Consider the following 15146-nt stretch of genomic DNA (forward strand, 5'->3'; position numbering starts at 1 on the left):
CTACATTCAGTCCCAACAGCAAGCTAAGGTTCTATATTTGAAGGGGACTTGTCCTCTGCCCAAGAATAAACTATAAGATTTGTTTGCCTAATCCCTTCCCACCAAAACAGAGCTGCCAAACCTCACTATCAGGTGACCCTACTGCAAGAAAGGGATTTGTTTTCTGTAAGGTAGACCATGGGCTATGTCAAGGCATTTTTCAGTCTTGGAACCGAATTAAGCATGTCTTAGGACAGGAGAGTTTCAATGTTCAAAGGACGAGTTGACACTCTCTGTAGCTGGCACACTGATGTTTAGTGTGTCTGGGCTTTTGCTCATCTATTCGTGGGGGCAGCTTATGGATGACCTTGGCTGCAGGGAGAGAAAGCAAACAGCATGATCTCCATCCCCAGCTCCAAGCAAGTCAGGGTTAGGGGTTTACCTGTTGTCTGAAATTCCACCAGGAAGCATTTCAGTCCCTTCTTCCAAATTCTGCAAAATAATTGGGTTTCTTTGTTTCTTAATTTAATCCCTGGGTTCTGAAGCAAAGACTCTGTGGCCGAAAAAAGCATGGTGACTTGAAAGAAGCCACTGGGGCTAAAGCAGAGGGAGCGGGGGCCACAGGGGTACACGATGGGGCAATGAAGGAAAATACATCACATTACTCACATGTCCAGGGGTAAGCCATGCATTCCAAAGCTAAGAAAGCAAAATCTGGGAGGACTGAGCGTTGAAATACTAGTGATATTCAGTTGAGAAGTTGGGTAGGGAATGAAAAGAAATGTAAGCCCTGGATGGATCTCACAAGAGCCGAGATCCTGCTGGTAGATCTATAGATGATTCCTCCTGCCTGAAATTAGGGTTGCAAGTGGGAGTGGAGCGCAATTGTTGCTTTCTCTGTCTCCTCTGGTCCAACTCCCAGAGATACTCACGCATCATCTGTTCTCTTAGTCATTAGAAATAGCAACGAGATCTCTCTCTGGACACTCGCTACCTCAGAGGCATTCCTTCCTCAAGGTCAGACCTAGCCCATGCTGCATGCAGTTCCTCAAGCAGAGTTGTTTACTGTGAAACTGAACAAACCTGGGAGCTTTAGACAGATTATGTAAGGGAAACGTGAAATCGGTTCCAAAAAGGTGCTAGGTAAGAACAAAAGTTTATAATGGAGTAAATTTTAACTTGCTTAGTGCTAGTCAATAAAACAGTCCTTTTCCTGAATTCTATCTCTCATTGATTTCTCTCTCTCCCCCTTCAGTGACTGGTATCTGGACCTGGTGAGACACATAACTATATCTTTATTACTTGTTCAGTAAACTTCCCAGAGGAGGGGAACCAAGGCCTGTTCCTTTGAAAATTTCCTAGGTCTTTGTCTGAGCACTGAATTAGAATTTGGATGATCCAGCCTGCAGGGCATTCCATTTCTGCCCTCCCTACTGAAGAGCTCTAATGACTCCTGATTGTTACATGACAGCCCTACCTGGGACACTTCAATGGATTCCCATGGCTCTCTGAATGAAGACAAACCCAGAAAAATGCAGACAGACTTTGCCTGCACTGGCCCTTCCCCGTGCACTGTGCCCACCTTATAACACTGACACAGGCTCTCTCTGCTGCAGCCCCAATGGCTTCTTTTGAGTCCTCACAGTCCTTCTCCCACAAGGTCTTTGCTCCTAAACCCAGTGAGCGTCTGAACCTCTCTGTCACTCTCCCTGCTCTCGCTCATCTGCTTGGCTGTCATTCACCTGCAGATCCCAGGGAAACTTCTCCACTAAGTCATGGCCTCCTGGGATATGCTCTATAGCAACTACTACAGGTGTAATTTTACATTCATTTGTGTGATTCCTTAATTAATTTGTCTTCCACCCTAGCCTGCAAGATCCACGGAAGTAGGAGCTGCCTGACACATTAGAGACACTGAGCAAGGATGACTGTGTTAGAAGTCAGGAACCTAGATTTGTATTTCAGCTCTTTAATTTAATACTCTACCGTGAAACCGGCCAGGTCATTTATATACTTCATACCTCGATGTGAAAACAGGCGTGGTGCATGGTCCTACCTGGCCTACAGGCATCAGAGCGCAGTCAGAGCAATCCAATAACACCCATCAAATGAAATCGTTTCAACAGCTGGCAAGTGAAATAGTTTCACAAGCTGGGGACACCCATCCGATGCTGCTGATTATTATTACAATGAGGGTCCCTCCCATCCTAGACCCACCAAAAGCAAGAGAGGCCAGAGAGGCCCACAGACACACATCACGGAAAGGCAGTGAATCGTTTTAGCAATGACAGCATGACAGGCTTTCCCCAGGTGAGAGGCTTGTGGGTGAGAAGCCAGAAAATGATCCCTCTTGCTGCAACAAGTAAGACCCACGAGCCACCCTCCAGGTCTGGCTGTATTCAAGCCCCTGGGACCAGCACCCAGAGCTCAGGCTGGAGGAATAGGAGAGAGCCAGGGGTCCTAGTCACCCACACTTCCAGTTCACCAGGTGAGTGCACAGTTCTCACGGCAGGAAATCGTGCCAAACATAAGTAGACAAATTATGCAATGATTATTGCGTCATCAGTATATTATAAAGGACTTTCTTGAGTATTTCCCTGCTAACCATATAATCATCAACACTAAAGATGCAGGAAGTATAGGAGATTGAACCTAAACTCTCTTGAGAGTAGAGATATGCTCAGGTATTTTTTTCTTTCTCAACATCATTTGTGAAAGTTCACAAACAGACAGCAATGTTGAAGGAATTTTACAGTGAACATCTGTACAACCCATCACCTAAATTTCAACTTGAACGTGTTAGTAAACTTTTCTATCCATCTACCTTTCTATCTATTAATCTCCTCTTATTTATTTGTGCATTTTAAAATAAGTGTCTGGGGGCTTACATTTAAAAATGAACCTCAGATTACGCAAACAACAACATATATCTCTTCTCTTCAGTAAAGAATTGGTGAAAATTGAGTAGCAGCTTCCTCTTTGGGGGAATTTTAAGGAAAGTTTGCTATGTTAAGGGACTGTAACATAGTTAACTTTCTGCCAAATCAATTAACTCAAAATAGAATGAACCTTCTCATGCATACATTTACCTTCCACCATCTTTTATTTATGGGTACATATTTATCTTCATTACCCTCTTTCCTTTGGCAACAGTTATCGAGCTCTTAACATGGGTCAGATGCTGGTGATGTGAACAAAAGAGGCAGGAGCCAGCCTCTGGGAGCTTACACTCTACTGGAGAAGTCAGTCCATAAACAAATCAATAGAAGAAAAACCAAGATGATTACATATAAAGAAAATAAAAGGGTGTCGTGAGAAAAAATAATAAGCAGGGAGCTCGTTTGGCCAAGGGGGTCAGGGAAAGGTGACTGTGGGAAGAATGTGAAGGACCCCACCCTGAGATCCTAATAAGCAAGATCACCTGACGCAAGGCCCTGGGGCAGGAACAGGTTCTGTTCACAGAGCAGAACAGGAGGTGCTTATGAGTGTGGAAACCTGCTAGTAGCAGGTTTTTCCTCACTGTCACTTAAAGTCATTTCTTCATGAGTGTGCTTTGCCTTGGCTTTTCAGCAGTATTCAAAACTAATTTTCTATTATCTGTGGGCATAGTTTTATCTGGGAACTCTTCACAGATTTGAATGACCAGGTTAATTCTCCCTTTATAAGCTCTTATGGCCTGTGCACCTCAGGGATTCAATTTATTTCTGCCTGTACCCCACTAAACTGGAAACGCCATGAGGGCCATGACCCTGATGCTGTTACTCACTGTTTTCTCACCAGCCCCAGTCCATTGCTTGTTATTAAGTGAGTATCCAACAAATGTTTTAATAAATAATTCGTTAATTAGTTAGAACACTGGCAGATAAGTCTGGAAAGTTAAATTGGGTTCATATTGAAAAAAATCTGAAATGCTAGGCCTTCAGAAACCATGTCCAGCACAGGTTGATGAAGAGCACTTGGGCAGGACCACCTGTCCCATCCAAGGAAGTCCCCTGCCCACTACAGGCTGAGTATGTCCACGCAGCCCGTGAGCCCCTCTCTCAGGGGAGGGCCTGCTGGGCCTATGGTCAGCACAGTCCCCGGGGCTGGAGATAAAGATGACAGTCACATCAGTATGGTGGTTACCAGAGGGACAGGGGTGAGGGGGTAAAAGAGGGGGCAAAGAGGGTCAAATATATGGTGATAGATGGAGATTTGACTTTGGGTGGTGAACACACAGTGCAATATACAGATGATGTATCATGGAATTGTACATTTAAAACCTATATAATCTTAGTAACCAATGTCACCCCAATACATTTAACAAAATTAAAATAGCAGTCAGGCCCAGGGCGGTGGGAGCCTTTCTGTGGTTGGTGTGTTGCAGGTGGTGCAAACGGTGGGGTGAGCTCTCCAGGCTGAGGCTTTGCCGGGTAGAAGCCCCATTTCCCGTTCCCTCGACTCCACTCCTTACCCCACATGCTCTGTGCCACAGTTGAATGACTGAGCCTCTATACCTTTTGTAACAAAGTCCCTCGCCATGTGGAAACCATGAGGCATGGATCATTTTGGACAACAGAAAAATCCAGTAAAATGGTATCACTATAAACTTCACCTTTTGCTGTTCATAAAACTACGTAAATGATCATGGTGACATTGTTAGCTTAGGAAATGACCCTATCAAAAAATCCTTTAGAAATTGAGGGTCAGAGCATAAGTATCAGCTGACACGAAGAGGGTGACAAAATGAAACAGAGCCAGGTGTCCAAGTAGGTGTCACATTCGTGTGTAGCAGGGTGGAGTGGGAATAGACAGGTTGGTGCTTCAGATGAAAAGGAACAGTGTAGAATATCAGAAGGTTGGGATTTGGAGACCAGCTTCTCCTGCTCTCTCAAAGCTGTTGGACTCCTTGTGGGGCACCTGCTCATGTCTACAGGAGGCTGTCAGGCGCTCAGCGGACCTCAACCCACTGGCCTCCAGCTGGCCGCCCCCTCGGGCAGTTTGAGCAGCTAAGGGGCCAGCTGGAACGGGAGCTCTGGCCGCCTGGTTTCCATTTGCCTTTGCAGCAAGCTCCTTGCATCACCACCTGCCCCATGCTGCCGAGGGGGCTCCATGGGATTGTTTACTGTGCAACTCAGCTATTGAGAAGTTCTCTAAAGAGGCCCAGGGAATCCAATCTTTGTCTCCTCAGACCCCTCTGTACCCGTTAGCAGGTTTTCACCATTTCCAGTTTTGACAAAGTCCTTTACAAAGCCTTTGAAACCCACTTTATGTTTCAATTACATGGAAGATTGATTCTGTGGGTTTTTTTGGAATATCTTATCTGATTTATCTGCACTTTATTTTAACCTACTCAGTCGTCTCTATCACAGCTAAATAGCACCGCCATTCACACAATTGATCAGAACAAAAATCTAGGAGTCAGGCTTCATTTCCCTCTTTCTTTCACTTCCTAAATTCAAACCAAAAGCAATTCCTTTAAAGTCTACCTTCTCAAAATAGTACACTAAAGTACCATTATCTCCATTTCCCTTATACTATCTTAGGCAAGCCACTATTATCTCTCAATCAAAAACCACAGAGTCTCATATATGGGCTCTTGATTTCCATTCTTGCTCTTATAATCTATACAACAATCAGCAGCAAAAGCAATCCGTCCAGTGCAGTGATCTAATGTCATTTCCCCCATTTATCCTACAATGACTCCCTATCACTCCCTGAGGCCCTATATGATAAGATCCTTGCTGGGTCTCTGACCGTAAGTGTAACATGTTCCCTTCAGTCCCTCCAGGCTGCTTTCTTGTCCTTGGAACACACAAGCCAAGCTCACTCCAGTTGCCAGCCTTTCCCTCAGTTGCTTTGCTTTCCCCGCTGTACCATCTCTATAAGGAGGCTTCTCCTGACGGGCGGTCTCCTCTCGCCACCTTCACTTTACAGTATTTTATTTTCTTACATCAGAAGTGGTCTTGTTTATTGGTAAGTTTCTTTGCTTACAGTCTGTTCTCACACACACTAGGATGCAAAGTCCATGAGTTGGATACATATGTGCCCGCTTCCTATGTGTCCCACATGCCAAGAACAGTGCCCAGCAAATAGTAGGTGTTAATAATATCTATTGCCTAAACATAGAACATTTAACATAGAATCACCGAATTTATGTGTTTCTTCAAGAAGACAGAAGATTCTGGTGCTTTTCAAACTTTGGGTCTGGCTCAGCCTGGCGACTAAGATCTTAAATTCTGGATTCAAATGGACTTACTTGAATTCCATGTTCATCTTGAGCTGTCCACGTAGTCGTGGCTGACTCACTTCGCGTCTCTGAGCCTCAGCTCCTTTATCTGTAAAAGGCAGATAATAACAGGGTCGTGTGAGGATTAAACCAGATAGTACATGTAAAACCTATCACACAATGCCTTGAAATGGCAAACCCTCAGCAAACATTAATACTATTCCTGGTGTTGGTTCTGTGCTCCGAGTAGTCATCGCTATAAAATAGAAAGGGTAGATTTCTCCGTCAGAGATCATGCCATTCATTCACATGCATTCATTTATTTATTCCATGAAGATCTGGATACAAAGTAGTTCAAGACTCCGTGCTAGGCATGACCTACACAAACACAAATAAGTATGCATGCGTTCGAGAGGCTCACCATCCAAAGAAAATAAGGGATTCAAGTTAGCAATTAGCACATAGGAACAAAGGGTAGATATACACCCACAGGCTCTGGGAAGAAAGGGAACGATATCTAAGTCACAGGGAGTGAACTGAGAGTCAAAGGATGTATACCTGCATGTGCGTATGCTCTTCCAGCATTGCTGAGACAGCCACATGTGGTTCCTTAGTCCTACTTTACAGTTGGAAAAACTGAGGTTTGGAGTAAGTGAAAGATCCACTATGCAAAAGCAGGTTTACAAAATCCAAGATCAGCCCCAGGTTGGCCAGATGGTCCCTAAGCTCATGGAAGTAAACAAGACAAAAAGTCCCTAAAGGACAGAAACTTGAAAAAAAAATTTTTTTTAATGGTCTCAACTGGGACACTCAATACTATACACTCAACAGCCCCCAGTGTCTGAGATTCTCATGGGAACAGATCTTAATCCCACAAACCTCAAAAATAAATACCCCATTTGTAGCCAAAGCAAAAATATCAGCTGCAGCAAATGCAGAAAGGGATATTCTAACATAAATAATGACCTTTTTTTTAAAGTAACTCTTAGTATACTTTTCTAAACAGACATTCACTGTAGTGTCTGGAAGGACAATCCAAACCTAGAAGTTGGAGAAATAGCCCAGGATTTTTATCTTTGGTTCTTTGCAGACTCCAGAAAATCATCCTCCAGAAACTCGAAAAGTGGAAACAGTAGCAGGAGCTGCTGAAGGGCGAGTGGGGAGCACTTGGGATATTCGGTACCTAAAACAATGCCTCGGATATTGCCCATGCTCAGGAACCAGCTAACACTTTGGGAAAGGGAGAAGTCAGGTCTAGACTCAAGAGTGGCTTTACTTAAGAATACCTTTGAGCAGAACGGTGGTGATCAGAGGCCGGAGGGCGGGGGATATAAGATCTTGATAAAAGGCTACAAGCTTCCAGTTATAAGATGCAGTTATAAGATCCAGTTCTGTGGATCTAATGCACAGCATGGTGACTATAGTTAACAGTACTGTACTGTGTACTTGAAAGTTGCTGTAAGAGTAGAGTTTAAATGTTCTCACCATAACAACAACATGGTAACTGTGTTAGGTGAAGGATGTGATAACTAACCTTAATATGGTAAACATTTTGCAATATATCCATGTGTCAAATTATCACATTGCACACCTTATAGTTACACACTGTTATATGTCAGTTGCATCTCAATATGAAAGCGGGGGCGGGGGGGGGACAGAATATCTCTGAAAGAGGTACAGGAAAAGTCTGTTGTGATTTAATGTAGAAAATGCTACTAATTAGAGCAACACACCTTAATTGTATATAGCGTGAGTCCCTATTGCCTCTTGCCCTTAGCTTTCCTAAAGTACTTTCTCCGTTTGGAGTTGCCTTCCCTGGCTGTAAAGATCTCCACCTTACACAATCCCAAACGTATTTCTAGAACCAATTTTGAAGTTACTTGTTTCAAGGAAGGTTCCCCTGACAAGGTCCTTCTAACAATATGAGATCTTTCCTCTAAAGTCAAACAGCATTTGGCTTGTATCTCCTTTTGGACACTATTAACTCTGAGTTTTGTCACAGAGAGTCACCATCGCAATTGAACTTGAGGACTGTGGGTATAACTAACTCCCATTTTAGACCCTAAGCCTATGAATATTGTTTTTAACAACTGAGATGCTCAATTTTTTCCTTTGGACTTAATTGACCTCTTTTAACCCCTAAAAAGTAATACTCTTGTTTCTTGAACATCTTTTAAAGGAGATGTGGCTTTGATTTTAAAAAACTGGCAGCATTTTGACTTGCTGAGAGCTGCTGTCTGTAACCTGTGCTTAACAGCAACCTAAGAGTGTAAAATACATACAAAAATAGTTAATAATTACAAAAAGGAATACAAAATATACAATGAACACTTGAAACCAACAAATAGCTATGGATTTAAAATATCACCAATACCACTGAAGTCCTGCTAGTATATGTAATGTAATCAAACAGTCAATAGCTCTTTTCCTCAACATTATGTTTCTAAGCTTTGGGTTAAGAAATGTAGTGCTCATGATTTATTTTCCCTAATGCATAATATTCTATTCTTTTCTATACCATTATTTATTTAATCATTAGTTGTCTAATTTCTCTTCACTTTTTTCTATTATATATTCACTTGGCTTGATTAACATTTTTAAAATCCAATTTGACAGTCTCTGAATTTTAATGATGGTTTTAATCCATTTATATTTATTTTCCTTACTAATTTATTTGGGCTTATCTATGCCTTCCCTGGTGATTTCTATTTGTCTTGATATTTTCTATTATTCTTTTCATCTCCTTTATTGTGTTTGTTTAGAGTGGTTGACTTTAAAATTTATTCCCCTAAACTTAAAACAAATTATTCTCTTGTAATTATTGCAAATATATACATATAAGTAAAAGTCTAAAGTACAAGAATTTTAGAACACCATGAACCTAATGAACCCTCCAATCTAATGTATCAGCATTAGCTGATATTTTTAGTGTATCACTTCCCCATGGACAATATTATTATCCTGCACTGCTCCAATTTTTCCACATCTACCATTGCCTAAGCTCGTGGTTTCTCTATGCTTCTGAGACTTTCTCCAGTGACTATATTCCTCTTTGCTCAATAACAGTCTTGAGAAGCATCTTTAGTGCACAACTCTTGCTGCTAAACTCTCTCCATTGTTTCCGTAGGAAAGCGTTCCTATTTATCTGTGATTTTCATTAGATTTTTATTTTTAAGTATAAAACCTTTATAATAATTAAAATTATAGTACAAGGAACACTGGCATACACTTTACCTAGATTAACCAATTCCTTTTCTTTGCATTTTGCTTTATCTCCACATGGACAAATTTCAGGAGTCTGAGCCAGGATTAATTGATAAATGAATGAGAAAAGCTCTATGTTGTTGAAAGGGTTGAAGGTCGTATTTTAACATTGTTTTACAGATATGGATACCTGGTTAATATGGTGAAAACATGTTTTAATCTATATTTCTTAGAATTACACATATTAGAGGTCGGTCTTCTATGAAATCTTCTACATTTAGCAAATGAACCCATGGCTCACCTATCACTTTTAATGTGGTTGCTTCTTATCAAGAAACTAGAACTATTTGCAAAGCAATAAACCCTCTTGTAAATGTCTGCCTGAGAATCTAATTCAAAAAAAGTGACATAAAATGCAAGACACTTTCGTCTTTCAAGAAGTCACAAAGATTTCCCTTCTTTTCTTTGCCCTCCTCTTGGTCCTTTCTAGGTTTTCGGTAACCATGACACAAGGAAATAGCTCTGAAGTGACTGAATTCTTTCTTCTAGGACTCAGTGCCCAATACAAGTTTCCGTACGCCCTCTTTGTTGTATTTCTAGTCATCTATGTGACCTCTATGGTGGGTAATATCGGGATGATTCTGCTCATCAAGACAGATTCCAGACTTCAAACGCCCATGTACTTCTTCTTACAACACTTGGCTTTTGTTGATATCTGCTATACCTCCTCTATCACTCCCAAGATGCTGCAAAACTTCATAGTTGGAGACAGATCGATATCCTTCAGGGGCTGTGTTATGCAATTATTGGTTTATGCGATATTTGCGACCAGTGACTGTTACCTCCTGGCTGCTATGGCGGTGGACCGTTACGTGGCCATCTGCAACCCACTTCACTATTCCGTTGTCATGTCCCAAAGAGTCTGCGTCCACTTGGTAGCTGGTTCATACATCATGGGCTCCCTAAATGCTTCTGTGCACACAGGTTTTACATTTTCCCTGTCCTTCTGCAAATCTAATACCATCAATCACTTTTTCTGTGATGTTCCACCAATTCTCGCCCTTTCTTGCTCCAACACTGACATCAATGTTATGCTACTTGCTGTCTTTGTGGGATTTAACTTGATGGCCACTGTGCTGGTCGTCATCTTTTCCTACATCTCGATCGTGGTTGCCATCCTGAAGATGTCTTCAACCACGGGGAGGAAAAAAGCCTTCTCCACCTGTGCCTCCCACCTGACAATAGTCACCATTTTCTATACAACCTTATCGTACATGTACCTACAGCCTCATTCTAGCAATTTCCAGGAGAATATGAAACTAGCTTCCATATGTTATGGAATCATGATCCCCATGTTGAACCCCCTGATCTACAGTTTCAGAAATAAGGAAGTGAAGGAAGCTCTAAAAGTGGTAGGGGAAAGGTTCTTCTAGATTGGACCCAAATGGTTCAAATTCAGCACCTCAAGGCACCCAGGAGAGGTATTTCACCACTGTGTAATGTTTCTGAAATTGGAAACACGTTCACATCTTAAAGCAATGCCACCTCTTTCAACAGATAAGTTCTAGAATGTGGGAAACATAGAAACATCTCCTGGGACTAATTTTCCCCTTGCGTACAGTTTGAGAAACATCTCATACTACCAGTGAAGAAGGGCTTTGTTGAAATTATTTAAAATATTAAGAAGTATGCATGGGCTTTACAAAGTACTTGGTTGTTTCAACTATTTCAGCTATGTTCTTAAAGACCAGAAAAATCCAATTTTGTATATAATTAATTTTAAAACTGACATTCATTATTTTCCATTCATTTTAACGGGTTCCCTAAATTGTCGAAAAAGAGGTTCTACATATGTTCTGTTCCAATTATTGCATAAACCCAAATGTAAAATAAACTTATTTGAAAGCATAGTATGGCTTGGACCATTATGATTTCTACCTAATATTCCGCCTATTAGTTACATCCTCTAGCACTTAAAAAAACACATTTATGTGATGTTACGACTAATTTTGGACATTAGTTACCCTCTTTATTCTAAATTTATGCTTCTTGAATGTTTGAAATGACGGTATTTTAGAAATGGAGGACAGGTTAACAGGTTACGGATGGAGTGAGGCAGCGACAAGGGGTGGAGGAAGGGAAGAAAGGAAAGAGTGGGTGGCTATAAGAGGGCGATACACGTTACCCTTATGGCTTGGGAACTGCTCAGTATCTAGACTGTGGTGGTGAGCAGCCTTAGTCCACAGACTGTTATCTGAAATACTATGGCTGTAAGGCACAACTGGAAGAAAGCTGTCTTTATTCAGGGCTGATTTTTGAAATGCATACATTTTTGGGGAGGGGGGGGGAAGAATCACGAATAAATTCTTTCTTTAAATAAATAAACAATAGTTAAAGTGATAATATAAAATATTCCCAAATAGTAATAATGCTCCTTGTCATGCTAGGGACCATCTGCCCTCAATTTACTTTATTTTCTTTTTCTAGACTGAAACAGATTCTTAGACCTATAAAAAGATGCTCAACCTGATTCCAAACCAGGAAAATTTTTTAAAAGTTGTTCTTTAAGAAGGCAACACACCACACACACACACACGCACACACACGCACACACACGCACACACATGCACACACAGTCCCTAATGACAGTAACATTAATAATAAATTAAATGTATTCTCTCTAGAAAGCTTAAGTGTTCCTCAACAGAAAATAACTACTGAACATTGTTTATTCCAATCCCATCTCAGCTCCAGGAACTTTGGATTCTCAAGGGAACAAACCTTGATCCCAAAGGCCCCAGCTATAAACTCCCCAATTAGATGGAACCACACAGAGAGACTTTGGTGGGCAGTCAGCCTGCACCAGTTGCAGAAGGGAATCTGGAGGCAACTCTGATGTAAGTAAAATACAGCCATGTATCATTCCAGGGTGTGCAGGAAATGGGGGAGCAACAGGGCTAGCCCAAGTTCTAACAAGTTCCACCCCAAAACCAGGAATTGTCACTTCATGCCTGGTGAGGTAATGGAAATGGAGTAAGGGAACCAAATCGGCTGAGTGTTGCCTGGGAAGGATATGGATGAACACATGATCGAAGGATTAGAAGGATGGAAGGAAGGAAGGAAGGAAGGAAGGAAGGAAGGAAGGAAGGAAGGAAGGAAGGAAGGAAGGAAGGAAGGAAGGAAGGAAGGATATTATGTGCCTTTACTGTATTATTTGCATATGTTATTAAGACCACATCAACCACAGGTTTAATCTGCTATATTTCAATTTGCTATAATTTGCTATATAAAGGTGCACCCTTATCTAAAACTGACCGTCTCGTCCATGGAGCTACAACTCCGCCTACCATTTTTGACATTAGAGTAAAAGAGTCCCCGACCGATGTGGTGAGGATGTGGTTTTTTCCTTGGTGAGGAATTTCCGTTATTACACAATATTTCAGGTGTATAAAGATACGTTTAAAATAATGTAACCACCATTCACATAGCTACCCTCTAACTTCTGCAACTAGCACTCCATTGGAGATATCTGTCCACATATATCTTATAACATCAATTGACTGAATTTTCAGTGATTTGGTTATATTTTTCTATGATGAACAATGCTGCCATGAACATTCTTGTGTGTGTGTATTTATATGTATACATAGTCATACATACACTTACATGTCTGTGTGTGTGTATCATGGTTTACATGATGAAAATTTTTCTAGTATATGTACCTATAACAAATTCTGGACCATAGGAAAGCATATACTTAATTTTATTAATTATTCCAAATTTGACTCCAACATGACTGTGCTAATTTACCTTCTCACCAGAAATATGTGGCCCTACAATCTCACCAAAACTTTACATTTTAGACTGAGTATAAAATTGTATTTCAATACAGTATTAATCTACAATTACCTGATTGCTAGGGAGCTGTGTATATTTCCATAGTTCTTTGCTATTTAGGTTTTCTCTTCCATAATTATCCTGATCATATCCTTTATGAATTTTCCTCCTGGGGTAATTTCTAGAAATTATTTATGTATACTGGATCCTGATTCTCTCACATTTATATGTGCTGCAAACAAATTTACCTGAATAAGTTCCCAGTCAATATCCAATCTTTTTTATATAGTGTTGGTGTTTTGAATTGAGATAGAGTTGAATTTTCAATGTTTTATGTTTTGCGCATTCCTGTCGTGTTTCGATATTTTTGCATAAGTCATAAATAGTCTGCTGTTTTACTCTCAAAGCTTTACAATTTAAATCTGTAATCCATGTGGAATTGGTCTTTGGAAAATGTAAAGTAAGAATACAATATTATTATTTCACATGTTTAGGCATTTGTAGCACCACCACTTAATGGACCATAATTCATTGATGTGCACTTGCCGTGTCCATATATTAAGCTTCCACAGACTTGTGGGTCTGTTCACAGTTTCCTCTTCTCGGTTACACTGATCTCTTTTTCTGCCCTCACACTGCGACCACACAGTCATCAGTGTTACCTCCTTGTGATAACTTCCGTCCGATATCTGGTAGGACAAGGTCTCGCCTTGTTTTCCTCCAAAATTCCCTTAGTTATTTTTAGCTCTTTTCTCCTCCATATAAACGTTGTAAGCTTGTGAAGGTGCCCATAAAATTCTTCTTTTTAGCATTTGAGTGAAATGACATTGAATTTATAAATTGTTGGGGGAGAAAATACAAGATTTATACAACTTGGTCTTGATTGCGGATGGAAAATATATTTTCTCCTGCTTCTGATGACTCTTTCTTGCACAGGGACCCCAACTTGTGTAATTTTGGGCTCGCTCTCCCCCACTGTATTCCCTCAGTTCCCAGAAAGATGGAGTGACATAGCTGACTGACAAATGTGAGAACAACCTGGCATGCTCAGCTTTGCCCTGGCCCTCTTGGGATTAGCCAGCCTGCTGAAGCCCATGTTCCCCTGCACTCCAGAGGCACTTCCCCCAAGATGTGCAAGAGGCCTCCCCCAGTCGCTGCCACCAAAACTGGGTGAATAGGCCTGTCTAGTTACGGTGTTCACTGCAGCAGGCAACTTGACTAATTAAGTCTTTCCCCAAGTGTCTAAACGTGATGTTATGGTCTCCATATAGACACTATCTTTGCTCCTCAACTTGTTCAAATCCTGGGAATGGAAGAAAATAGCCGTTCCCTGGAAATGCCTCTGAGGCCCCGGCAATCATTTCTTTCATACATGGGTGGATTTGATTGTGGATGTGTATTTTTAAGCTGTTTGCATTTATATCCACAAGTGACATTGGTTTCAATTTTCTTTTCTCAGATTTTACTTACTTTGTGGTCAAGGTTATATTAGCCTCATGAAATGAGTTGGGAATGTTCTGTTTTGCCAGTTATGGGAAAAGATTGCATATTAGAATTAGCTGTTCCATAAATGTCTGGAAAAACTTTCCTATAACATAGTTGGACCAAGTATTTATGTGAGTAAATTTTTAAATAACAAGTCAAAGCACTTAATGGTTTAAAAATATTTAAATATTTTGCATACACACGGACACACATACACTGAATACTCTCTCTGTGCTGTTAGCCTGCTTTCATAAAAAATAAATATTTAGAAACACACTAACATTTTTCAAGTTATGGGCATGATATAAAGTGTTCATGGTGCAACAAACACAATGTGCCAGCAATGCAGTATAAACAGAAAAACATTGTTATTACTGCTTTCTATTCTCCTGGGGTAATCAACTAGGGAAAGGAATGAACTTTATGCAACTAT

At 40.8% G+C, this 15146-nt stretch overlaps 1 protein-coding gene across 1 annotated transcript; it reads left to right on the forward strand.

Moving 5' to 3' along the window:
- Nucleotides 1–9894: 9894 nt before the first annotated feature.
- On the forward strand, nt 9895–10824 carry LOC308565782 (olfactory receptor 5AK2-like; the record flags this gene model as incomplete). The annotated part of the gene is made up of 1 exon (XM_081155384.1): nt 9895–10824. One exon carries the CDS (start codon nt 9895–9897, stop codon nt 10822–10824), a length of 930 nt encoding a protein of 309 aa, XP_081011510.1.
- Between the last annotated feature and the right edge of the window lie 4322 nt (nt 10825–15146).

This window comes from Miniopterus schreibersii (assembly GCF_964146895.1).
Source record: "Miniopterus schreibersii genome assembly, chromosome: 12".
In the NCBI taxonomy this organism is placed as follows: Eukaryota; Metazoa; Chordata; class Mammalia; order Chiroptera; family Miniopteridae; genus Miniopterus; species Miniopterus schreibersii.